This window comes from Amphibalanus amphitrite, unplaced genomic scaffold (genome assembly GCF_019059575.1).
Source record: "Amphibalanus amphitrite isolate SeventyFive unplaced genomic scaffold, NRLGWU_Aamphi_draft 000000F_arrow, whole genome shotgun sequence".
In the NCBI taxonomy this organism is placed as follows: Eukaryota; Metazoa; Arthropoda; class Thecostraca; order Balanomorpha; family Balanidae; genus Amphibalanus; species Amphibalanus amphitrite.
This window is the reverse complement of record NW_024881498.1, coordinates 321,313-347,829: the sequence shown is the minus strand read 5'-3', so window position 1 is coordinate 347,829 and position 26,517 is coordinate 321,313. Positions and strand designations below refer to the sequence as shown.

General features: G+C 45.1%; 1 protein-coding gene across 2 annotated transcripts in view; it reads right to left on the bottom strand.

Moving 5' to 3' along the window:
* LOC122379925 (phosducin-like protein) overlaps positions 1-26,517 on the bottom strand; it is a 91,164-nt gene that overhangs the window by 52,387 nt on the left and 12,260 nt on the right. For both annotated transcript variants that reach the window (XM_043362626.1, XM_043362710.1), the window contains exon 3: positions 3,128-3,246. In XM_043362626.1, the coding sequence (XP_043218561.1) occupies positions 3,128-3,246 (119 nt within the window). The remainder of the gene's footprint in view (positions 1-3,127; positions 3,247-26,517) is intronic.

Sequence of the window (26,517 nt, the reverse complement as noted above, 5' to 3'; positions counted from 1 at the left end):
TATAGCCGAACATTTTAAGTTTTTTCGAGGTGAGGTCAGTTGGACTGACCTGGTGGCCTGACAATTTTAACTTTGTTAACCTCAACTTCCGGAACCGACTGAGCCGGTCCTGTAGCTCAGTCGGTAGAGCCTTGGACTCCGCGAGGTGAGATCTCGCGTCCCGGACCCAAGTTCTTAAAGTTAAAAAAACGACGCGGAACGCTGCCGTTACTATGTACTTACATCACGTTACGACCTTCCCTAGACCAGTTGCACCTTAACCCTCGCCCTGGCAGGGGGGGGTCGATGCGACCCCCCCCCCCTAAGGTTTTTCGAAGATAGCGTAAAAACGGCGGCGCGCAGCGCCGCCAAAGTTGGCACAGCCTATGGGGCAACCTTTTTACATATGACCTGAAAATTTCAGGTCCGAGTGACCTTGGGTCAGGTCACCAGGTCAGAAAAACCGGTACAAGGTCATGGTCAAATTTCAATTTTCTTTTTGTACCTGTCCAACTCACAGTTTTCGACTGATTTCCTTCAAACTTTCAGGATGTGCTAAGTTCACCGAGTTGTATAACATATAGTCCGCCTTTTTTGAGGTCACTGACATGAGGTCAGTTAGAGGTCATTACGTCGTAATGTTAAGCCTATGGGAAAATACTAAATTCGGAAAATACTGGAGATATCCGCTTCGTTCTATCACTTTTGTGCTTTGAAACCACGGTACTTAACAGCAGGTCACTTGGTGCTTCTTTGTTTGGTGTACTTATCCATGGGTCAGGTCAAATGAGGTCAACTGAGGTCAAATAACGTTTTTGCCAATAACTTGGCACATAATGACGCTAGAGCTTAAAAAATGGTACCATTGTGTTCCTGGTGATCAGCCGAATCGAATGATATGCAATATGATGCAATTTGGTTAACTTGAACTTATTTTATTAATTTAAGTTTACTTAAAATTTAAGAAAAACTTTAAGTACACTTAAGCAAGCTAAAAAGTACATCATTCGACGCGCCTTGACGTGCTGAGTTCACTGGTGCTTTTCTTTTTTCTCTATCTTAATTAGATCAAAATTTATAAGCGAAAAACTTTTGACCTGTTTTTAGCGAAATTTTTACATTTATACCCCCCAAAACCCCCCTAAATATTGACCTAGAGCAACCAAATTTGCATAGGGGCGAGAACTCCAGGGGGCCCACCTACCTACCAAATTTGGTGTTTCTAGGTGCCATAGGAGCGAATCCCGAGGGGGGGGTCGCATCGACCCCCCCCCCCCCTGCCAGGCCGTGTTATGAAAAATGCCCTGCCAGGGCGAGGGTTAAGTAGTTATATGTACCTACTACCGGTTTACATAGCCTTGCTACTAACTATATTATGTTTCCTATGTATAAGCTGTGCATACTCATAGATGTCGCAACTGTAGCGACACATGCAGTGTAAATGGTAGCAGACAGCAGTAGTTTCCCCTACCAAAGAAGTGGTTTCTACTACAGATGCTCGTCGAGGTCGGAAATTCCAAATACGCTGTTGAGGTAGGTAGGTAGGGTATGTCAAATTTCAGCTCTCCAGCCTTACAGCGTGCAAACGATCTCGAGAAAACCGTTGGGGCTGCACATCAAACCCTCCTCTTCGGCCGGGTGGGGAAAAAATACTATGAAAGTGAATGTTAGTGGAACATGGAGCATCCCAAGCCACTCACTACCTCGAAATGTATTAATTTAAATGCATTATGTATGCATTTAAATTAAAACATTTGCAATGCATTTTACATGTAATGTAAAATGCATTAATTTCAAAACGTTATAGATGCTTCCAGTTCCAAGAAAACAGAATACAATATCGGCGAGTTTTCAAGTACTTGTAATTTTGTCACCCCCACCCACTCTGACCTGGTCACGCCAGTGACAATTGCAATCAATTACCTTCAAATGCCGCATTTTGGTACTCATATATTTTTTTGTGGCAATTGGCAAATTTATTCATCAAAATTACTGAAAGTCCATTGTTACAAGGACAGAGCGAACTTCATGCGATTACTAGCTAAAGCCTTCTCCTTATTTGACTCTAACACAGCCTCGGCTCTTATGAACGAAAGTTGTGTAGGTATGTCCGGCCACAACGTTCGATTCACAATTTTGATAATTCCTAACGTTTCATTGGTGGATCCAGCAGGACGTTTTTCTTTGGGGGGGGGGCAAATGGCCGAAATGGCCCCTTCCTTTCCATGCACCGCCATAGGCGCAATGTTAAAACTCGGGTCTTTTTTTGGGGGGGGCAAACGGGCTTGGGGGAGCATGGCCCTACCCCCTGGATCTGCCAATGTAACGTTTCATCAGTGCAAGCTGCTTAGAAGCATATCAGAATTACATGCGAGGCAGCCGATATCAATGTTCAGCTCAAAACTAATTTTTTGACCGAAATTGAACAATGTTCGAAACTACAGCGAAAGTGAAGCAAAAATCATTCAATAATCGCATGCCTGTTGTGTGAGTGTGAGTCCCAGGCTTGTATTTCTAATTTTCATGAAACAGTTCGAGGGTATGTGGGTAGGAGAATGATTGGCTCTGGAAGGCATCACCAAATGTTCCCTTTTACTAAAAACATTGTCGTAAACAAACAATTATATAAAAAGTTAAAGGCAAAACATGTCTCCAAATTTTTGGACATAAAATTTCCATATCCAGAGGCATCTTTTGGCACAATGTTTTTGTCAAAAAATTAAATGGCCACCTTTTTATAATCGAAAATCAAAAATTCATTATTTCAAAAAAAAATCTTGTGATTTTGAAAATTTTAAATACTTTGGCTGGATAATTTTCTACAGTCAATGAGCATTCCAATAATATACATATTAATATAGGTTACTGGCTATATTTTTTGATAATACGAGTTTAAAAGAGGGTTACTCTGGGCATTTTGAAAAATGCCTCTGGCTATAACTCGTAAACCGTTCGTAGAATAACGCTAAAAAATAAGAGATTATGAATCTATGGTACGGATAACCTCATAAACGCAATTTCATCAAACTATGAGAGGTAGGGTGTTTGGCTTGCTCGATCTGTCGTGGAACGCCCCAGGTACTGTACTCGTATTGCAGATAGTAAGGTGCAGCACCAAGAGGGTGGCATGCTGTCGGTGGTGGCGCACCTGCACGTCAGAGAGAGCTTCTGTGCCAGCTGCATCTTCTCCAGAGACTGGCTGGCTCTCTTCTCTGCCTCCAACTGCTTGAAGCGCTGCCAGTCTTTGATGACGCCCTTGGGCCCAGTCTGCAACGCACGTGGTCACTGGTTAGAGACACGTGGTGGCAAGATACCTATAAGAAATCGGTAGATCGGAAGTTGAAACGTAAAGCCCTGGTGACGTTACGGACATTCTTTAAAGTGACCATCCCACCTTAACCTTCCAGGCGGTGGGGGGCATTTTTACCCCCCCCCCCTTTAGTTTTGTCGACATATCTCGAGAACCGCTGCGCCGATCGTCACCAAACTTTCGGTACCCTCCCGTGAACAGCTATTGCACATTGTGACCAAAAATTTTCCCAAAGGCTATGATAGGTTGGACGCTAATGACGTCAGAGTGACGTCATTTCTGCCATTTTCGACCCAAAAAAATGTTTCGCGAGAAGAGCTTGTCAGGCCTACAGCTCTAGAGATACAGAAAAATGTTTCAGACATAAAAGGTGTAGAATTTGGAGGGCTACAAAACGGCTATCTCGGATTTTTGAAACTTTTGGATTTTGACCCCCAAAAATAAAAAATATATTTTTTAATAAAATAACCGAAAAATCCATTTTTTTTAATTTCAAACGAAACCGGAAAATATGTGAGCATACCAAATTTGAGATCGATACCTCTTTTTTTGGCCAAGTTATAGCGAAAAAAAACTTCAAAATTGATGACGTCAAATTTTCAAACTCAATTTTTAGCAATTCTAGACCTCGTAGCGTAAAACAAAGACCACCATTAGACTCCCCGTGACGAGCTGCATCGAATCAATACTCATTTTATGCAAAAATATCAACTTTGAAATTTGACCTTTTTTGACCTGCCCTTGACGTGACCTCCACCAGAAAGTGACCTAAACCGTTCCTGATAGTCTTATAACCAACACCATTGAGTTGGAAATGAAAAATTGGCCATAAAACATGCATCGCACAACCTTAGTAAAGTTGGGTTCATGTGGTGACCCTCGGTGACCTTTGGTGACCTGACCTGTGACCTGACCTGGTATGACCAGTGACCTCTAATAGCAACATATGTACTAGACAACTGACGCCCTATCGCTGATTTTCGACAAAATGCGTTTTACTCGGTGTTATAGCGCTTTCTCTAGAAGCCCCGTTAAAGGGACTGTCCCACCTTAACATTAGAATTGAGTTGAGATAGCCATCTTGATGGGCGTTCTTTGAAAATCAGAGCCGTGAAAACCGTTTCTCCAGCAATTACTTCATCGCAAATAAATTCGTGTTTGATTTTGACATCTGTGCAAATAAGTGCCACAATGTATTGGTATTGGCACTTAAAACCTGTGACGTTTCCGCCTTTTCCGAAGTTTCTGAATCTGTCGACTTGTTTTTTATTGAAACCTTGAAAAATAACAACGCCTCTTGGAACAGCGCCCATTCGTTCCGGCGCCACGAGGTGGAGAATTAAACTGATATGCCAAGCTAATTCTAAAAGTCTTCTAATTCTAGCAGTATTTTTATTTTTGTATTTAAATATTTAAGAGGCCGTCCTAAATGTGACTGAAGAATGCAAGAGCCATGAACTTATCAATGGCAGGTATCAAGTTCAAGTGTGCAACTCACTGAAATTAATCATAGTATCAAAATGATAAATGATTTGCTCACTGCTGTTTCAACTCCATAATCAAGACATGCTCTGAGGAGTCCACAATCTATTGATGGTGCAACTAAGGAAGAGACAATGAATGTTCACCTTTTTATTTCTGAACATCCAAGACGACTAACCTTGAGCCGTTAAACATTGATAATACCCTGTTTGCTGAAGTGTGGGTGGCCTGAGGTCGACCATGTCTAGTAAAGAACTGTTGTTTGTGTAAACACCATGCAGAGGTGTTTTGAAATAAATTTTAGTGATGTAATGCATCATTCTTTGAACTGAGTTGCTGATGGCGGATGAAAGCGGAAGTGCTGCACGTTGAATCAGAAATGCTCTGTTGCGCTTTTAAGCTTATGTTAGATTTTATAGATGGCTTAGTTTTCCTGCAGATTTCATCTTAAAGCTGTCAATAGTGTTTTACTTTTGTTTCCTGGGAGCAGATCCAGCTACTAACATCAGCACGGCCACGGGACCAGGACTGGGCCTTTGTACCACAGTCGCTGCGCTGCTTGTGAAAACCTACAGGGTGTTTCACTAAAAGTGTCAAAAAGTAAATGCCTATTAAAGATATATAGAATATGCAAATCACGTGGCTGCGCACGTGGCTTTGTTGCAAATTTTTGGAGATTTATTATTTATCCATTTAAGATATATTTTACACTCATACGGAGCGAGGGCAGGAGGCCAAAGTTACTAGTCATTTTTCCTTACGCAGAACAAGAACAGGTTATTTACACCGCAACAGGAGGGATGAATTACACTTATGTACATTTGGTGCCATCAGAAACATTGAAACCGTATGCCGACTTTTCAGGAAACTTTTTACTCTCTCACCTCGCTACGTTCCAGATTACAAAAGTTCCAAAGGGCTTGTTGAGAGGTTTAAAAGGGTTCCTTCGATGCCGGTTCCAGTCCAAAAAAGGCGGGGTTGCCCCCACCTCTCGGCGGAAACCGTTGAGAAGGTCAGGGTCTTTTTGAGGGCCTTTGAAGATAACAAGAAGCTAATTCCAACATCAGAAATAGCCAGGGCCTTACAAGTTATTAAAATCAACCACTGTAACGGTTGTAGCCACCAGGAACTGACTGGACCAGAAGCTCCTGGGCCGAATAATCAGCTGCCTCGCCGCCCGCCCCTGGCCAGCGCGAAGCCCCGATCTGTCACCGCTAAGCCTCTGGTTTGGTCAGTGACTCAGTAGCCCTCGCAGAGCTGAGGAAAACTCAAGTCGCATCACTTCGGGAGCTGAAGAGCACAATTCAAGGCTTTGCCGACAGTCTGGACGCTGAAGATGAAAACGGGCTGTGAGGCACCTCCGGACACGTGCCGAAACGGTGCATCAAAAGAAGGGGCAGATGTGTGGAATAGGTTTGAGTGACGGTGATATCGTTTTTATATATTCAAATGTCCAACAATTGCGGATGAAATGATATGCAAATTTCCTTAGAAAACATTGTTATTATGTGCATTATGACCTTTTACTTTTTGACACTTTTAGTGAAACACCCTGTAGGTAATGTGCTTTGTTAGGCCATGCTGTGCATTTTTTAAACCTTTAGAGTACTTTGTGATCATTGACACACATATTGCACCTGACAAACAGCAGCAAAATCACACCCCATCCTTACCTCTGTGCAGTGTCACCCAACAGACAACAGGGCTTCAAAACAGGCAGGTTCCGCATTCAAGTCGCTTCTTGCAACTATGTGACTAATGTTAGGACAATAGACGTGCTGCACAGGGAAGATGTGTTCTGTGTAGCTCTTGAAAAATGAAGTCATGCCTAAAATTCAGTTTAGAATATTACAATTACAAATAACTTGGATAAAAGTTGCAAAACATGTACTCTGACTGGTCAGTTGAAATATCTTGAGTCAGTGAACCACGCCAGGGCTGGAGGTGGTCAGTTCCCTGACTTGCGCGACCTCGGGCAGGAGCTGTGGGACTTGAACATGGACAAATTGAATAGACGCTAGCCTAGATTATGTTGTGGCTGCAGTCCAAGACGTGTTCACCAGTTGCCGTTGCTGCCGCTGCCTGCTGCTGCCCTGCGTGCCGGCTGGCAGCTCACTGCTGGACTGTTTGCACGCCAGGCATCCTACTGGACGAGTGGGGTAGGTCGCAGATCTTTGAGAGTGAAACGTTTGGTCTAAATGTAGCTGAAACTCTTACAAATAATTTAATTAAAAGGCAAAATTTCAGAGGACTCCATTGGTGTCTCAGTGGTGACAATCAGAACTTGATCAGAACTGTTATCATGCTGAATGCTGAAACTGAGGATAGGGCTGAGCTGTCAGCTGGTAGGCTAGAATTTAATATGCAGGCTTACAAGGTCCCCAGTTAATCCACAAATTTGTCAGACTTGCCTATAGACAAATGTATGCAGATGAAATGTTTCTGGCAGATAGCCCTGAGGCAAAATGCTATTCAAGCTTGTTCGGCAGCTCGTTGCGTTCCACATGAGCCACTAAATCAGAGTCACACACCTCTGTCAAATGTGCTGAAAGGCCACGATTTTTCCAATAAGTTGGTATATTTATTATTTTTCACAGACACAACAAAAATACAAATGCAGGTCACTACAATTCATTCTGCTTCAATTACAATTGCTGGAATGTGTTTTGCAGACTTATTATATTGAATCTTGAACAGACTATATTACATTACTTTGCTCATGGGCCCAGGCCAGTACTGCAGAGTATGGCTCGCAGGTCGCTAAGGAGCACTGGCCTAAGTTCAAAATTGAAACAAACCCTGCAAACAGAGCCAGAAAATTCACACCAAAGGGGGCTGAGAGAACACAAAAAATGCACCAAACCCCAAAATGGCCAGTCAAAATCTGCACTGACCTCAAATCCCCACAATGCTACACATCTGCACCACAGCAAGCCAAATTCGCACCCCGCTACACTAAATCTGCACCACACCAAACCAAATCCTCACCGCACCACACTTAAATCCGCACCAGACGAAGGAGTCTGCACTGACAACATCTAGACAAAATTGCCATACTTTGCAGTCTGGCTCATGGCTATATCCATTGTGATTCTTAGGTCTGATTATTGAAGTTGAGCTCACTTCCATCATCCATGTGCCCAAGACATTGTGGGCGCATCAATAATCAAACATCAATATCTTGCTTTTGCTTATTAGGGAGCATTCTATAATCTTTTAAAAATGATAAATAAGGCCTTGTTGATATTCTTTGCAGTTTGCGACCTTCTTCTTGACAAAGTTCAAGCTTCACTTTTCCAATTTTCACTTCAATCCTTCCATGAACATTGAACATTTACATATATAAAAATCAAAATGTCCGTATGTATGTATGTAACGCGTCAGTCACGCTTGGCGGGCTATTGCTCCGGAACGGTGCGGGCTACGGGGGTGAAATTTTCGACGCAAGTAGGACGCGTGCATCTGTTTGTTGTATTAAATTTTGGTGGGGGTGCGCTCGCCGGTTTGCACGTGGCGGGCGCATCTTTGCAGCATTTTGGGCCGCGGCCGGCGCCGAGCAGACGGCACGCGCCGTAGGCTCAGATTGTTCGCTGCGAAAACTGAGCGAAATCAGAGCCGGAAGGTCACTGACCTTTGGCAATGAATACCGGAACAGGGCACCGCCGGCCAGGAGGAGACGCCAAATTTATTCTGGCAATAACTCGGCCGCTACTGGGCCGATTTTTAATGAAAATTGATTTATTACGCTGCGCGTAATGCTGTCCCTCTAGTTACATATATAAAAATCAAAATGTCTGTACGTATGTATGTAACGCGTCCGTCACGCTTGGCGGGCTATTGCTGTGGAACGGTGCGGGCTACGGGGTTGGAATTTTGGGCTCAAGTCGGACGCGTGCATCTGTTTGTCGTATTAAATTTTGGTGGGGGTGCGCTCGCCGGTTTGCACGTGGCGGGCGCATCTTTGCAGCATTTTGGGCCGCGGCCGGCGCCGAGCAGACGGCACGCGCCTTAGGCTCAGATTGTTCGCTTTCAAAACTGAGCGAAATCAGAGCCGGCAGGTCGTTGACCTTTGGCAATGAATACCGGAACAGGGCACCGCCGGCCAAGAGGAGACGCCAAATTTATTCTGGCCATAACTCGGCCACTACAGGGCCGATTTTAAAGAAAATTAATTTATTACGCTGCGCGTAATGCTGTCCCTCTTTACGCTGCGCGTAATGCTGTCCCTCTAGTGTTACTATAAAATACCATTTTCCTGAGTTTTGATTTCATGCGCAATGTTTGTACTATTCGCGGCAGAAGCGTAACAAAACTTTGTGCCACCGATTTGGCAGCTAGGAAAAAAACTTTGCCCGATAAAAAAACAATCATATGACGTAATCGATCCAAAAGCTTTAAATTGGAATTTTTAAACAATTAGCCAACTATGGGCCGAATGTTTCCCAATTTCGTGTACAGGGGCCCCTAATCTATGTCTTGCAACACAAGAACAGTATATCAAAGCAATTTTTTGAAGGTGGGACAGTCCCTTTAACGGTGAAACATTTTATCTTTGACCTGACCTGTGACGTCATCAGTGACCCAGAGGTCAATGGAATTTGGGTTCCTTCGACAAATTTGACAGGGCTATCGAACGCCGTTTGAATTTTCCGGATCCGTCCAGTAGTTTCGGAGATACGGGGGGGGCAAAAATGCCCCCCCCCACCGCGCGGAAGGTGGCCGGGAGGCCCACCGCCTGCCGGGTTAACATTAGTTTTGAGTTGAGATAGCCAAATTGGTGGCCATGGCCTGAAAATACCGGTTTGGGCAATCACAACATAGAAAAATGCTTTGATTCGCAGATATGGAATTTCAAACTTGCAGTGTTCGGATTCTAAGGGACTAATGCATTGCCCCCTTAGAATTTGTGACGTCAGCGGAGATCTAACGATTTTTACATCTTTTACTAAAGCGTTTGGTAGCACGCGGTGGTATATGCTGCTTTGCGCGCAGCAAATGCCGCACTTTCAAATAAAGTCGCTAGGAACAGCGGAGATCCCAAAAAGTAAACAAAAGTAAGTCTAATTAATATCTGAAAAAAGATCAATATTTTTCGATGAAATTTGGTAGATATTCATTTTCGCTCTTTCTGAACCGAGCGACATCACTTTCATGCCAATTCATTAACTTTTTAAAAGTGGGAGGGTCCCTTTAACCCGCGACCGCCTGGGGGTCGGATCCGACCCCCCCCCCCTCCGTTTTTCTTGAATAACTCATGAAGCGCTTACGCTATCAATTTGAAACTTGGCATACCTTCTCCCCTGTCAATTTGACGTCTTCTGTGTAATTTTTAAGAATTTTTCCAAAACTTTTTGAGATTGTCGATTTTAGTGATGTAACTACATGGCGTTTGCAGTCAAAAAGTGGTCAATGTTTAAAAAATCGCCAGAAATCAAGGCTTAAAGCAAATTGCAAATTAAGAACACGAATAGACGCAGCTCAACGAGTTCTTTACAATGGCTATCTCGGATTTTCCATAAAATGCGTTTTCACCCCTAAAAATTCAAGAAACTATATTTTTTGGAAAACAGCTAATAAAATCCAAAATTTTGAGAATTTCCAAAAAACGGAATATATGTTATAGAGCTCTATTAGAACATAAGATGTCCCAAATTTCAACTTTCAGCTTGATTTTTGACCCCCAAATTGTAAAAAATAGCTCCAACATGCATAGGGCATGGTGACGTCATAAGCATTTTCGTGAATTAGAGGCACTTCTGAACATCGCGTGTGAAAACAAATAGCACCACTAGATTCCTGGTACAAAGCTCGTCTAGAAAAGTGCATTTTTATGTCAAAAATAAAAAGTTGAAAAATTGACATTTTTCTTGGCCCTCGTTTAATTATGATGGTATAAGCGATTTGTAATGTTTTCAATGCACACTTAACACCAGCACAGTGACTTGAAGTCACATATAATATAACCATTACCATCGGATTCGGCGAAAAAAATAAGCCATAAAACATGTGTCGCACGCCCATGTAGCAGAAAGTGAAAACCGTGACCTTTCGTGACCTGACCTGACCTTGACCCGTACCCGTACCCCTATACGCACATGGTACCTTCACTAGGTCTTTGAGGTCATTTTTGGTGAGTTTCAAGCAGCAGCTATCAAAGGTGTATTTTTTTTTAGAGTTTTTAATGTCGCTTTGTTTAACTTGACCATGTTTTAACTATACATATGTACTATGTAGTTCAATCGCCTGTGTTACCTGTGTACTGACGCAAAGACGTAAGAGCCACGGTGAGTGGAAGTCTTTAAGAAATAAATGATGATGATGATGATTCCGCTGTCCGTAAGCCTAAGCATGCAAAACCCCAGGATTTGACCTTTGACCGGACCTTGACCCGAAAGTTGACCTCAATCATAAAATCTTTAATTTGAGTGCTTTGGGAAGGTCTCGTAGAGACTTTTCGAACGCCGCCTCGCAAGGCTCGATACGACCATTGGTCTTCGAGATAACAGGGGGGGGGGGGGTCGGATCCGACCCCCAGGCTGTCGTGGGTACGGAAATAGCCCAGGCGGTGCCGGTTTAACCGTCGCCCGCACATGCCATTTTCCCATCCTAGAACGCACATGGGGTTGCCACCACCCCCCGCGCCATTTCGTTCCTGCTGGAGATAGAACTTCGCGGCAAAGACCAACAGATTCTTTGGGAAGAGACCAATCCAATGGTACCCCATTGTACCTCATTAGGTCAATCATTGGCCTTCCAGGTCAGGTCAAACTAAAAGATGTTGCTGTTTGGGGCCACCGTTGGAATATCATGTTCGGTGCCCATCATATAGCGATGGCGCTGCCCTTTGTGGTGCCAGGCCAACTAGACTAGAACAGCTCTTTGTCACACTATCCGACTAGGTTTTTACCGGATTGGTCATTTCAGGTCAAGCTAGGTCAACGTCAACGATAGGTATGTGTTTATATGTCTGTGTGTGTCTCTGTGTATACTGATGCATGCACCGATTGGTTTGTGTGTCCCTATTACATGAGATCATGATCTGAGAAGCTTTTACTGAAAATGTAGTCAAAAACTTCACGACAAGTAAGTTCAGCAAGCCTAAAATGCAATGTTTTTAGATGACCTAGGTTTTTTTTTATAAATTTAGCTCGAATGTTTGAATGGACGGATTGACAGAGCCGGGGCCCACGCTAAGCAGAGCTTGTTGCGTAGACCCCGACCCCTACCGTCCGATCGCGCAATTCCGGGTAACGGGAGAATTTAGATGCCAAAGTTTAACGTGCCCTTCAAAGCCGGACACGGCCTGTCCCACTCAACTGACTTCAACTGGCTGCGGTTGCTCCCACCAACCGCAGACCATCCCCGTCAGGAGTCTCAAATATCGAGCGCCGGAGCGACTCGCACCCGGGCTCTCACTACCGGGAGTCCGGTGCTCTACCAACTGAGCTACGGGACAGGCTGATCTTGCCCCTGACCCTGACATCTGCACATCGTCGAATCATGTTGGTCATTTGGGTCATGACATAACCTGAAAAATAAGGTCATATCTCCGAAACCAAAAAATACAGAAACTTTAAACTTTCAGGGGACGCAGAGAAAGGATAGAGGAGCAGCTATACGAAAAAAACAGGCTTCTACCTTTAAAAATGTTCAGTGCAGAACAGAAAAACTACCTGGGGCTTGGGGGGTTACAACCACCCCACCCCCATGTGCGGGCGAGGGTTACGTGGATAATTTCGCCAATTGGGAAAACAATTCACCTAAGAAAATTGGTATTACATAATAATAAAGTACGATCTTCAAGTTTAACCATGAAGTTTATATAATTTATATTAAAAACTTTGTTTTTAAATTTAGAGTTTGTCCCTACCCCTGCTATACCTTTGGTCACGTAACTACCATGGCAAACTTTACCTTTTGCAATGTTATAAATTAAACAGAAGTAATATGCATTATAATTGTTACATTTAGGATGTCTTTAGCAGCATTCGTGTAATTATATTTGAAAAATATCTATGTTCTGCAATAAAAAAGCCACGTGATGTTACCAGATTCTGCGTAAGGACAGCATCTTCTTGAGCTTCGATTTTGAGTACTTTTTAACTTCTTTGAGGCAAAGTAATACACGTTTTCAAATAGGAAATGAAACACTGAATCTGATAAGCATAAGATTTTATCATTTCTTGCACTTCCAAGGTGAGATCCTGGAATGAACTTTGGATACTTTGTGTGTTAAGCCTATTGTGAAGGGAAAACTTTACGCCCGGCTGACGTCACAAACCTCGGCTGCCAAATCGTGTCCAATTGGGGCCGCGTGGTGGCGGAGTACCCGTCAAAGGTGGTGTAATGAAATATTTGTTTTTTAGTAAGGTGTTCTGATGAAAAACATTCACATTTTCTACAGTCAATGATGAAACAATTGCTACGTAAAGAATCATTGACCTTTTCCTCGAAAATGTAAAAACAATGCCAAAAGCTATATTGAATGCGGTGAGCTTTCGGCTACAAGCCTCAGCTTCTTCACGTATCTATTCTCGCTATGTTCCTCGCTCAAGCACTTCACACCATTAATTTCATGAAAAATTGCATCCCATTCAATTATTTTTAAAGACAATTTCCGTGCAAATTTATAACAATTTCATTATTCATAATAACAGGGGCATTCCACGATAGATCGTACCAGGCCCGTCACCCTCATCTCTCAGATTTTAATGAAAATCGGTCCTAGGGGTAATCATAGGCCCCAAAGACGCCTGGCAAAATATCAGACTTCTCAGATCAAAACTTTTTGAGTTATATTGCATTACATTTTTTTAACTTCGGTTTGTAACGGTGAGTTTGATGGCCTATAACTCAAGAACGGGTTATGCAACCAACAAACGGGAAACAACACTAAGCTTGCGATGAACCAAAAATTGATATTACTTTTTAAAAATCTAAAGAAAAATTTTGATTGTTGAACAAAAACCTTAATCTTTTTTCATTTGCCTCTAATGACTTTTGGGACCAAAATTTTTCACATTTTTATTTTTTCAAAATAAACTTCATGTCATTGCAAATCGACATGCAAAAAATTAGAAAGGTGTTCTTTCTAAAAGTTCCTCATTTTCCCGCAAACAAAATGGGTTTCGGAGGGGTTGATACGACCCCAGCACGCCGTTTTGCTTCTAATAGAGGTAGAGCCTCGCGGAAAAAAACGAACGTGTGTGCCGTTACAAGTCGCAGCGATTGGTACCCAATTTTAAGGTCTCTGGTTAACCGGTAGCGTCTGAGGTCAGGTCAAGTGACTGAAGTTACGGGTTCGGTTTTTAGTAAATAACTTCGCAAAAAATGGCCGCAGAGCCGCGATTTTGGCATCATTGTGTTCGCCTAGCTCAGGTGCGTCGAATGGTATACTTTTTGCTAGGGTGAGGTCAGCTTAACCCGCGCCCTGCTGGGGGGGGGGGGTGTTTGAACACCCCCCCTTGTGGTTTTTCGCGAATATCTCAAAAACGGCGGCGCGGAGCGCCGCCGTTTTTGGTACACCTTATCATACATCAATTCTACACATGTTGTGAAAATTCCAGACCAAGGTCATTCAAGGTCAGGTCACCAGGTCACTTGAAGTGACCTCACCTCATAAAAAGTTTCAATGTCTGTCATAGCTACACCGAGTGACCGATCGCTTTGAAACTTTCAGCGATTGCTAAGAGCAATAGCATGTACAAAATGTATATCTCAGAATTTTGATATCGATGACCTAAGGTCAGGTCAAATTTGCGACCTCCCCATTATAAGTCAATGGGAGAAAACTGAAATGCGCCTCTTTTGGACGAAAGACATTATAAACACTCCCAAACACTGAATTACAAGTGGTTTAGACACACTGAACATGAAAATGGTGTCCGTGACCCCTGTTTATGCCCTGAGGTCATCTTAGGTCACGAATGGCATTTAACAGTTTTTCGCAAATAACTTTTGATAGAGGCATGCTAGAACGATGAAAACGCCTTAGATGTGTTCAGCTCGACGATACGGATCGACTGATATGCAACATGACCCTTTCCGGTCAGGTCATGACCTTGACCTGAGGTCAAATTTTCAAGTTGACCTTTCAAGGTCAAGTTATAGTTCATTCGATGCGTCTTGACGAGAGGAACACGATGCCGGTAAAAGTAAGGTCGTACAAGGCTTGGGTCAAAAGTTATTGCAGAAAAACTGTTTCCGAAAAAATCGGCTATTTTTGCAGTTTTTGCCCCCTGCAGGCAAAACCGTTGACGTTAGGTCAAATCTGAGAAAATTACTCAGAAAGGGCGTTAATAGGGCTATCGAATGCGCTTTTCCGCGGCGCTGTAGCTCTATTGGTTCCCGAGTTATGCGTTGGCTTCTTGGAAATTGTCGACATTCGACCTGGAAATCGGCGAAATTTTGCCTTCAATGACCTCTGGTGACCTGACCTTTGACCTGACCAAAAAATTGACCGAAGTGATTTCCTCATTATTTTTGACGCTCTTTCGAACGCCGCCTTCCGCGTATCGCTACGTGGCCCAGGAGCCGAGTTAGAAGGGGGGGTGTTCAAACACCCCCCCCCCAGCAGGGCGTGGAAATCCAGGACCCCCAGCTGGGCGCGGGTTAAGTAGTTGACTCGGGTCAAGGTCAGGTCAGAGCCCCTCAGGTCACGAAGCTGGGCAAAGGGTATCATATGGCATATCATTCGATTCGGAAGGTCTTCCCGAGTCCATTGGTGGCTTTCCCGACTCTCTAGCTCAATTTGATCGGGAGTTATTGACGAAAAACTCGTACGACCCTAGTGACGTCATAAATGATGTCACGCAAGGTTAACAATGCAAAAGTGAAGCATTGGACTTTGCAAGGAGTGCATGAAATCACGACACCATGTACGTGAGATAGTTTTAGATCATTATCGGCGCCAAAATAACAGATTTTATATTTCCCCATTGACTTATAACAATGATGTCACGTGACTCATGTGACCTTCAAAAATTCCCAGATATATAAGTTGTGAGACCTCTGGATGACACCAGGTATGCGTCCTGTAACTTTTATCTCGGACAGCTATGGTCATTGGCGTCCAAAACAATGTCAGAACCAAACAGTCTTTTTCACTCTCGCGCTTATAGGAAAGAGGGTTGGATGAACCCTCTTTTCATTTTTTTTCAGATGACTAAGACTTCAATTGAAATTTCAGTAACCCGTGATGTCACTAGGCAGCTTTACCACGCCATTTGTAAGCTCCCCTCCCAAAATCACTATTCGAAACCGTTATCGTGACGTAAAATAAATACATTTATAGAAAGAACACCTTCCTAATTTTTTGCACACTTCTTAACAATGAGCTAAATATTTTTTTAAAGAAACAAAAATTCAAAAAAATTTGGTCCCAAAGTCCAAAAAATACAAATGAAAGAAAACTCGATATGTCATATATCAAAAAAGCCTATTTTTCGAAATTTCAAAAATGCATATTAATCTCTGTTTCATTGCAAGTTCAATGTTATCTAACATCTGGCATTTGAATAATACGTCTTAGAGTTACAGCCCGCCAAACTTAGCGCTGCAAAGCAAGATCCAAAAAATGTTATACGCCATAACTCAAAAAATACTTATCTGATAAGCCTGAAATTGTTACAGGTAGATTCAGAGCCCCTGATTACCCCTGAGACCAATTTTCGTCAAATTCCGAGAGATGAGGGTGTCAAATTGGAAAAAAGTGGTACGATCTATCGTGGAATACCCCAACAATCGCTTCGTGTTGGTACTACTTTATTGATACGCCTGACCAACGATAGCTTCGTAACATGTTACATAACCACTAATTATCAAAGCTACCTCTATGTTCAAACGGGCGCTAAACTCGAAATCAGCTCCAAAAAAAAAACTACACTTGTAAGTGGAAGCAAATACAGCTCAGAAAAAGTGAGCCAAGGACATCTATATTCGAGTCAGGGCCAATAAATTTTTAGAGTAGGTGTAGGTAAAATTGATTAACTCTAGGTCACTGGAAGTTTCGTTGTAATAGGCTCCTTTTTGCGTGTCTTATTGGGAAAGCCCGAGACGGGTGCACCATCTGACCCCATTCCCCCTATACAAGCAGGTCCGAGGGTAGTCAAGGCTGAGGCTAGTTAGGTACCTCGTAGTTACTTATACGTCATCCGACGAATCGGCTGCAACCATTAGGTATTTTGACAATCAGACGAACGCTTGGGTCAGTTTTGGCGCGCTCACTCCTTTGAGGGATGAAAAGAGACAAAAATATTGGGTACTTTAAAATATTATCATGCTGGTGTTCCACGCTCACAGCTTATTGACCTATGTATAAGCAATGGGGACTAGGGAGCTCTTGAAGCGTTTCTGAATCTGACGTTGTATTTGTTGATGTTGCTGACGTCAACTTCACTAACATTATAGCTCAAAAAACCATACTCTGAGCATCGCCAAGTGGGGGTCGACCCTCCGGTTCTCACGAGTGGGGGGGGGGGTCGCAACCCCCGCGACCTCCCCGTCGGCGACGCCCCTGAGGGCGACCTTCCGTTACACATCCGTACATATGCGTCCTTATGGAAATTGGTTGTGTGGCGACTGGCGACGCGCGCGACATCTGTGCGGCATCTGTGGCGACACCTGGTGGCTGTACTTCTGCTGCATGCTACGATTACGTGACAAAAGATCGTAAGACAAAAGATCGTATGGAAAAAGATCGTAGGAAAATGATCGTAAGATAGAGATCGTATGTTGTAAAAGATCGTACGGCAAAGATCGTAAGCAAAGGATCGTAAAGCAAAGGATCGTATGAAAAAGATCCTTGGAAATAAATATCGTATGTTGCAAAAGATCGTACGACCTAAGATCGTAAGCAAAAGATCGTAAAGCAATGGATCGTATGAAAAAGATCGTAGGAAAATGATCGTAAGAAAAAGATCGTATGTTGTAAAAGGTCGTACGACAAAAGATCGTAACGTTAAGTTCGTAAAATAAATAATCGTATAGAATAGTGTTGTAGGTAAATGATTGTAGCATATAAAGCCCGTTAGTCGCACAATATTCTACGAAAAACCGTCACGTGCGTGTGCTGCTGTGACCTGTGGGGTGCCCCATTTGGAGTGCGGGTGCTGAAGCACCCCCAATGATATACAAATTCCCCCATTCCCCCAATTCCCCCTTATCCAAAAAATATGAGATATAAAACAACAAATATTTATGACGTCATGTTAACCACCAACTCGTAAATGTTCATGCCCACAATTGCCTATATCAAGAAATTCACAATTATGAATGTGACTAGTGGGCTTTGATGCTAGAGCATGGGTGTGAATTTTCAAAAAAAAAAAAAACAGAACAAAAAAGTAACATTAGGGCGTCACAGGCATAGGTGTGCCCCTCACGGCTGGGTGTGCCCAGGTGTGCCCCCTAAGCCAAAGAGGGCCCTCACATTTCACATGTTACCAATAATAGCCGTTTTCACGACGGGCTTTCCGGTGTGCACCTGATTTGACCAAATCTGCACCTAATCTCTTTTACAGCAAATATCTTTATTTTATGAATTTATTTAAGTGTTTTAATCGATGATGCTCTCTGATATGGCAAAGCAGGCACATAAGCAGTTAGTGCAATTCTAGCTGATAGCTACTAAGAGACGCACTGAACCTGATTTGACCAAATCTGCACCTGATCTGCACCAGATGTGCACCGAATGTGTACCAGATGGCCGTCGTGAAAACGGCTAATATCGTAGGTACTATTTTTAGTGGGTTATTCATAATACATCGAAGGCATCGATAAATCAATAACAATCCTGTAGATTTTGCTTCAAGATTTGCATTTTGCAATCGTGGTTGCGGAATATCGACAACATTTTAGGAGCAAAAGGTGGTGCCGCAACCTATTGCTTTCCAGCCCCCACCCAATCCCCTACTGGGCGCCGCGAGTGGAATTGCGAGGGACACCACAGGTCTAACAGAGGCACCACAGGCCTGGCAAGGGCACAATGGGCCTGTCAGGGACACCACCAGCCTCTCGTTGGCACTTCAAGCTTGGCAGGAACACCACAGGCCTGCCAGGACCCATGTGCAAAAAAAAAACTGAAAATAGGGCAACACCTAAATGAAGTGGTCGAAACCGAAATTCGACATCCGTTGAGGTTTTTTCTTATTTTAGGTAGGAGCACAACTTCGATTCATGACCCTCCCTTCGGAGTTTTCCTGGATCCGCCCCTGTACATGCGTGCGTGTGCACCTGGGGGCTTTGGGGTGCCCCTTTGGGGGGTGCAGATTCAGAAGCATTATTAGGGATGCAAAAATGATAGGTATACACATCCACATCCATGTGCTAGAGCTTCAAAGAAAGGAGCAGAGGGCCCGTATTCACGTCGGAATTTTTCGTAAGATTCATCTTACGATAACTCTTTGTCGTACGATAATTTGGTATTCACGTTGGCATCGCAAACAGTTAAGACTTAAGATTTATCTTACGATCAAAATTTTGGTCGTAGACATTTGTCGTACGATCGATCGTAAGTGCGATTCACGTCGAGACATCTTACGTCGAATCTTAAGATGATCGTAAGACCTTAATGATGAAGGTATTGGGAAGATACGACTACTCACCATAAGCGTAACTTTATATCTCTTTGTGGGTGCTCAAGCACCCCCAATCCTGAGCTCAGCACCCCCTGCCTTCTTAAAGCACCCCCAGCCTCCTCAAAACATTCCCAGCTGACTCAAGGCCCTCAATAATCAGAATGTCCATCTCCTAGTACTGTAATTAGCCCAGTGAATCATGCAAATACTATGCTTACTCAATTCAGTGACTAAGAGAATATACATTGAATAAATCACCACAAATTAAGATGCATGATATTTGTGTTAACATTACATCTGATATTATCAGGGGTCCGGGAACGATTTTCAAGTTGGGGGGGGGGGGAGCCTAAAATACCTGACATGATGCATATAAAACAGTGGCATAGCTAGGGGTGTAAGGGGACACGTTTCCCTTCCCCCCATCGTGTTCAAAGGGACCCTTGGGTCCGAGAGGCCCTGCGGCGCCATTTGACCGCTGAGGGTTAACGATGGCCATATTTCTACTCAGAAGGGCCCCGTGGGGCTCTTTAGAGCACCTCATGGGCCCTAAATAGCCACACTAAGGTCTCCATAAGGGCCCCACGCCGACTTCTGAGGGCCTCTTGCGGCTTTTAAGGACACCTCGGTGGTCTCCAAAGGCCCGTTAAGCCTGAAACAGACTCTTTCCGCAGTCAGGAAATCGCATGCGAGAGCCTATTCAAATACATGGAAGCACGCTCGCATCAATCGCACGCACCTCCCGCGAGCGATTGATGCGAGAGGAATTACAATGTTTTTGAATAGGCTCTCGCATGCGATTTCCTGAACGCGGAAAGAGTCTGCTTCAGCCTTTACTGGCCTCTGAGAGGTCTTACCGGCCAATGAGGGAAAGTTCTAGCGGCATTTCCCACCTGTGATGGTCCCACACTTATTTTTCTGAGGGCCCCATAACGGCAACTGTGGGGCCCTCGTCGGTGCCTATGAGGGCCCACACCGGTGTCTCTGAGGGTTTCACATCCCCAACTCCGAGTGCCTACACCAGTGCCTATTAAAGCCCTATATCGGCGGCTCTGAGGACCCACCCAACACCTGCGCATCTAAAGGCCACCCACTGATGACTTGAGGGCCCCACAACGGTGACCCTGAGGGCCCCACCGGCGTCTGACAGTACCATGCCGGTCTCTTAGGACCCCGCAGGACTTCTTCTGCCGGCCTAATAAGGACCCCTTGCCGGTCACTGAGACCCCCTGCCGGCTTGTAGAGAGTTCGCGTCAGCAGCTCTAAAGGCCCCACACCCGTCTGTAACGGCTCTACACCAGCGTCTATGAGGGCCCGGAGCAACGCCTGTAAGGACCCTCATCGGCGCCTCTGAGAGAATCACAATAGCACCTCTGATCGCCCACACCGGCACCTGCATGGCGGCCCCACACCGGTGCCTCCCTTACCGGCGGCTCTGAGGGCCCTACGCCGGTGATTCTGAGGGTGCCACCGATAACTGAAGGCACCACACAAGCCCTTAGTGTAGCTGAGCTTTAATCCCATACCGGCCCTCCGAGGGCGCCACGTCAGTGCACTCATTGCCCCACACCCCTCCCTCACACCCGGAGCGGGTAAACTGTGTTATACCTATAACTTATACGGCCTTGATACCTATAGCAACGATTTTACCACCGTTGTACGTTATGTATTTCTCAAAGTTGACTCAAAATGGTCCAGTACAAAATCTGGCCTGCCAAACTTATGGCCAAGGTCAGGCCCAAACACGTTTTGGGCAATCAGTCTCAGTCCATGACTCCATTCTTCGGCAACTACGGTGCCAGGCCGATACTGTAGAAACTTGCAATTTGTACCCTTGACCTGACCTTGACCTTGACCTCAAACTTTAAATTAAGTGCATGTTTTTAGTTATTCATGATGAGATCTTTCGATTGGCGTTTGAATTTTCCAAATCAGACCAATAGTTCGGGAGATAACAGGGGGGTAAAATTTATCCCCCAGCCCCGCGCGTTCGGCTGGAGAGTGGAGACCCCAGCCCCGCGCGGGTTAATGCATTGGGTGAGCCAAAATTGTTTTACAGTGGCGCTATTAAAACAAGCTCTCGAGCCGATTTAACATCATTTCTTGCATGATGCCTGATGGCTACAGTAAAAAAGAACAGCTAAAAAAACTACAAAAACTATGGAATGCCTTTCTGAAAGCTATAATTTGAGCACCCCCAATGATTTTTGGAAAACTACACCCATGGATAATAATATAGTTTCCATAATACCTAATGGTAAAATATTTTCCATAATAACTTTGAAGCATACTAAATCTGTGGTACTTTTATAATGTTAAGAATAGCTCACTAATAACTGTTTGAATCTATTTCGTTTGCTGTATCATTTGACGGAGGATCCATTTTCTATGTCGTCCCGGAATATGCTGCTAAAAATCAAATCTTCGGAACTGCTACGACATCTTAAGTTGGGTCGTAGGATGAATCCTAGGACTTTTGACATGAATACCAAATTATCTCAAGATTGTCAACGGGAATTAGAAGTATCCTAAATATCCAGACTGATCGTACGATAAAAAGTTAAGATGGTCAACATGAATACCAAATCGATCGTACGATGAAAACTGATCGTAAGATCAGGGGCGGATCCAGGAAAACTCCAAGGGGAGGGTCATGAATCGAAGTGGTGCCCCTACCTATACCCAAAATTAAAAACTCAACGGATTTCGTTCACTTCATTTTGGTGGTGCCCCCATTTTCAGTTTTTTTTCTTTTTATTTTTTATTTTTAGTCAGTATCTTAACTCTTAGCCACAACCACATTTACCAATTGTAAGCAAGTATATATGAATGTGCTATGTGTATATATGTTGTGGACGCTGAGTAGTGAGTACTTACCAGGAACGTTATCAGGTAAGCAAATCGTTGTCAGTCCGACGAACTTGACCCTGGCGTCTAAAGGGTCTGTCCTTGACACTTCAGGCTTGTCAGGGGCACCAAAGTCCTTCCAGGGACACCACAAACCTGTCAGGGGCACCTACGGCCTTGTAGGGGCGCCACAGGCCCGCCAGGGGCACCACAGGCCTGCCAGGAAGCAGGGGCACCACAGGTCTAGCAAGTATACACGACAGGCCTGTCAGGGGCACAACGGGCCTGTTGGGCCCATGAGCACCCCTAGAGGCAGGGGCACCACAGTCCTTCCAGGGGCACCGCAGGCCTGTGAGGGGCACCAGCGGCCTAGCAGGGGCACCAGTCAACACAGGCCTGCCAGGGGCACCACAGACCTGCCAGGGGCACCAGAGGCCTGCCAGGAGCACCACCGACCTCGCAGGGGTAACTTGGGCCTGTCAGGGCCCAGGGGCACCACGGGCCTGTCGAGAGGCACTTCAGGCTTTTCAGGGGCACCATAGTCCTCTCCGGGCGCAGCGGTAGCAGGGGCACCAGAGGCCTGCCAGGGGCACTACAGGCCTAGCATGGGCACCACTGGTCTATCAGGGGCACCACGAGCCTGTCATAGTTAGCCAGGCATCTCAGGCTTGTCAAGGCCCAGGGGCACCACAGGTCTGTGAGGGGCACCAGCGACCTAGCAGGGGCACCAGTCAACACAGGTCTGCCAGGGGCGCCACATACCTGCCAGGGGCACCACAGACCTGCCAGGGGCACCAGAGGTCTGCCAGGGGCACCACCGGCCTCGCAGGGGCACCTTGGGCCTGTCAGGGGCACCACGGGCCTGCCGAGGGGCACTTCAGACTTTTCAGGGGCACCAGTTCTTTCCGGGCGCAGGGGTACCAGCGGCCTAGCAAGGGCACCAGAGGCCTGCCAGGGGCACCAGCGGCCTAGCAAGGGCACCAGAGGCCTGCCAGGGGCACCACAGGCCTGCCAGGGGCACCACAGGCCTAACAAGGGCACCACGGGCCTGTCAGGGGCACCTCAGGCTTGTCAGGGCCCAGGGACACCACAGTCCTTCCAAGGGCACCGCAAGCCTGTCAGGGGCACCAGAGGCCTGCCAGGGGCACCACAGGCCTAGCAAGGGCACCACTGGCCTGTCAGGGGCACCTCAGGCTTGTCAGGGCCCAGGGGGACCACAGTCCTTCCAGGGGCATTACAAGCCTGTCAGGGGCACCAGAGGCCTAGCAAGGGCACCACAGGCCTGCCATGGACACCACAGGCCTGCCAGGGGCACCACCGGCCTTGCAGGGGCGCCTTAGGCCTGTCAGGGGCACCACGTGCCTGCCGGGGACACTTCAGGCTTGTCAGGGGCGTTACAGTCCTGTCAGGGCCCAGGGGCACCAGGCCCGTGGTGTCCCTGCTAGGCCTGTGGTGCCCCTGGCGGTCCTGTGGTGCCCCTGTCAGGACTGTGATACCCCTGATAGGCCGGTGATGCCCCTGGTAGGTCTTTGGGCCCCCGGGCCTCAAGGGGGGCCATGACCCATGTGACCCCCTTGGATCCGCCACTGCGTAAGATGTCGACGTGCATACGAGCCAGGACAGCTGAGTCTTTTCTGTCAATGCGGAAGTTTAGCATCAACTATTAGCCATCTGAGCTCTGAAATAACATCAATGTATGGTTGAGCTTACGACGCCACTTACTACGCGAACGTAGAAATTGATAAACTTTGTATGCGCTGCAGTTGGGATGCACCATGTGAATACCATATTTTGACTGTACGATCTTTATTTCATACGATCATTTGGCGTACGATCATTTACCTCGACGATCTTTTGCGAATACGATCTTTTGTCCATACGAGCATTATGCCGTACGATCTTTATCCATTACGACTTTTTGGCATACGATCATTCTCCTTGACGATCTTTAGCGAATACGATCTTTTGTCCATACGAGCATTATGTCGTACGATCTTTATCCATTACGATCTTTTGCATACGATCAACTTTCTACGATCTTCTGCTTTACGATCTTTTGTCCGGTTACCATAGCTACGGGGGTTACAGACAAAAGTAGGTACGTATCGCTTAAGTACGTAGGACAAAAGTACGTAAGCAAAAGTACGTAGGACAAAAGTACATATCGCAAATGTTCGTACTGTAAAAAGTACGTATGGACAAAATTACGTCAAGGACAAAAGTACGTATCGCAAAGGTACGAACCTTTGCACGGCCCTCAGATGTCGCAACTTCGAAACGCTGTCAGTGCCAGATGAACTTTCAAAGGGAGATTACACTTACAGGATATAGTATCTTCTAGATTTCTCACAATTTCTATACCTCGGATTTTTCTAAAAGGTCACATGTGGGCAAAAACGTCCCCCCTCCCCCCCGTCACCCGGGCGAAGGTAAATTAACCCGGCGGCCGCCGCGCTGGGCCTCCGCGCCACCCGCCAGCCGCGGGGGGGCTTTATGTTCTCCGCCGATATCATCGCAATGCGAAGAGATAGAGAAACGAAAATTGTATACGTACTTTTGCGTACGCACAATTGCGAACGTACTTTTGTCCTGCGTACTTAATACAATACGTACTTTTGCATACGTGCTTTTGCGTACGAATATTTGCGTACGTACTTTTGTCAACGTACTTTATGCTATACGTACTTTTGCATACGTACTTTTGCGTACGAACATTTGCCTACGTGCTTAATACTGCACGTACTTTTGCATACGTACTTTTGCATAGGTGGAGAATTGGGACCAGCTGGGGGTGCTCGGGCGCAGCAAATCCGCCGCCGCCTAGCGTTGACCTTGACCCGCGCCGCCCGGCCGCGGCTCCAAAGCCAAGCCGGCGTGGCCGGCGTGGAATTGGGAGAGCTCGAGCACCCCCAGTCCAGCACAATTCTCCACCCGTGCTTTTGCGTACGAACATTTACGCACGTACTCTTGTCCTACGTACTTAATACTGTACGTACTTTTGCATACGTACTCTTGCGCACGAACATTTGCGTACGTGCTTTTGTCCTACGTACTTTATACTGTACGTACTTTTGCATACGTACTTTTGCGTACGAATACGAACATTTGCGTACGTACTTTTGTCCTACGTACTTTATCGTTTACGTACTTTTGCGCACGTACTTTTGTCCTACGTACTTTTGCGATACGTACTTTAGTCCGCGAATCAGCTAAGGGGCGTTTTGCCAGATATGGTTTCTACTGCTACACCGCTACTTTGGCTCCCCAGCTAACAGGAAACGTTACTACAACGTTGTCACAACGTCGTGTTTCGGTAAGTTGCGAAATTACGTTTTAATTACGTTGTAGCAACGTTCTGAACGTTGTGAAGCCATGGTTTGGTCCGAAAGTCGTGGTAAAACGTCGTGACAACGTTTTATTGGTACGTTGCAGCAACCGCGCACTTGCAGCATTATATTTTGATAATGTATGGTGACATATATGGCCATATAATGCATTTCCTTTGACTTTCAATGCGCATATTCAGTTTTCATCGTTAAATTTGACATATTTTAACACTTGGACTGTTCACGTTGTCAGCTAGTGGTCGCCAACACGTTGTTAAAACGTTTTTCACAACCTTGACATTATAGGTACTGAATAATTAGCGGTGTTTTTACAAGTAAATTCTGATACCTTTCTCTCTCTATCTCTCTCTAATTAATATACATACATATATATATATATATATATATATATATATATATATATATATATATATATATATATATATATATATATATATAACATGTGTAAATTGCAAAGCGTCATTGGCATGTTTTGCAACATCACAGGCGGAGCTAGAGGCTTGCAACTATCCCTATGTAAACGCGGCTGTTATCCGCGGCTGCCAGCAAGCCACGCGGGCCGCCACTCAGGCGAACGGTGCACACTGGGCCGATCGCCAGGTCTAGCACGACATGGGTAAAAAAAATCGAACTTTGTGGATGTGCAATGAAACCTATACCAATTTGTTCAAAAATGATCATACTACATTGCTGTGGTCTTTGTTTTCCAACACAATTGCTATTTCATGGCGAAAACTCAGCTTAAACACGAACTTCGGAATCGTTTGGACCGAACTCGTCCCCCGCACTCTTCGACAACGTATCTTTGATCCACGAAAACAATCCCAATTTGAGGAGGAATTCCACATTTATATACATCAAACGATAGCTCCGGGTCTGCAGAACACACATAACCACATGAAAATGGCGAACTCTTACTTGGTTATGATGTATTGGCACCGCAAAGATTTAAAGACGAAAATATAATTTCACCTAA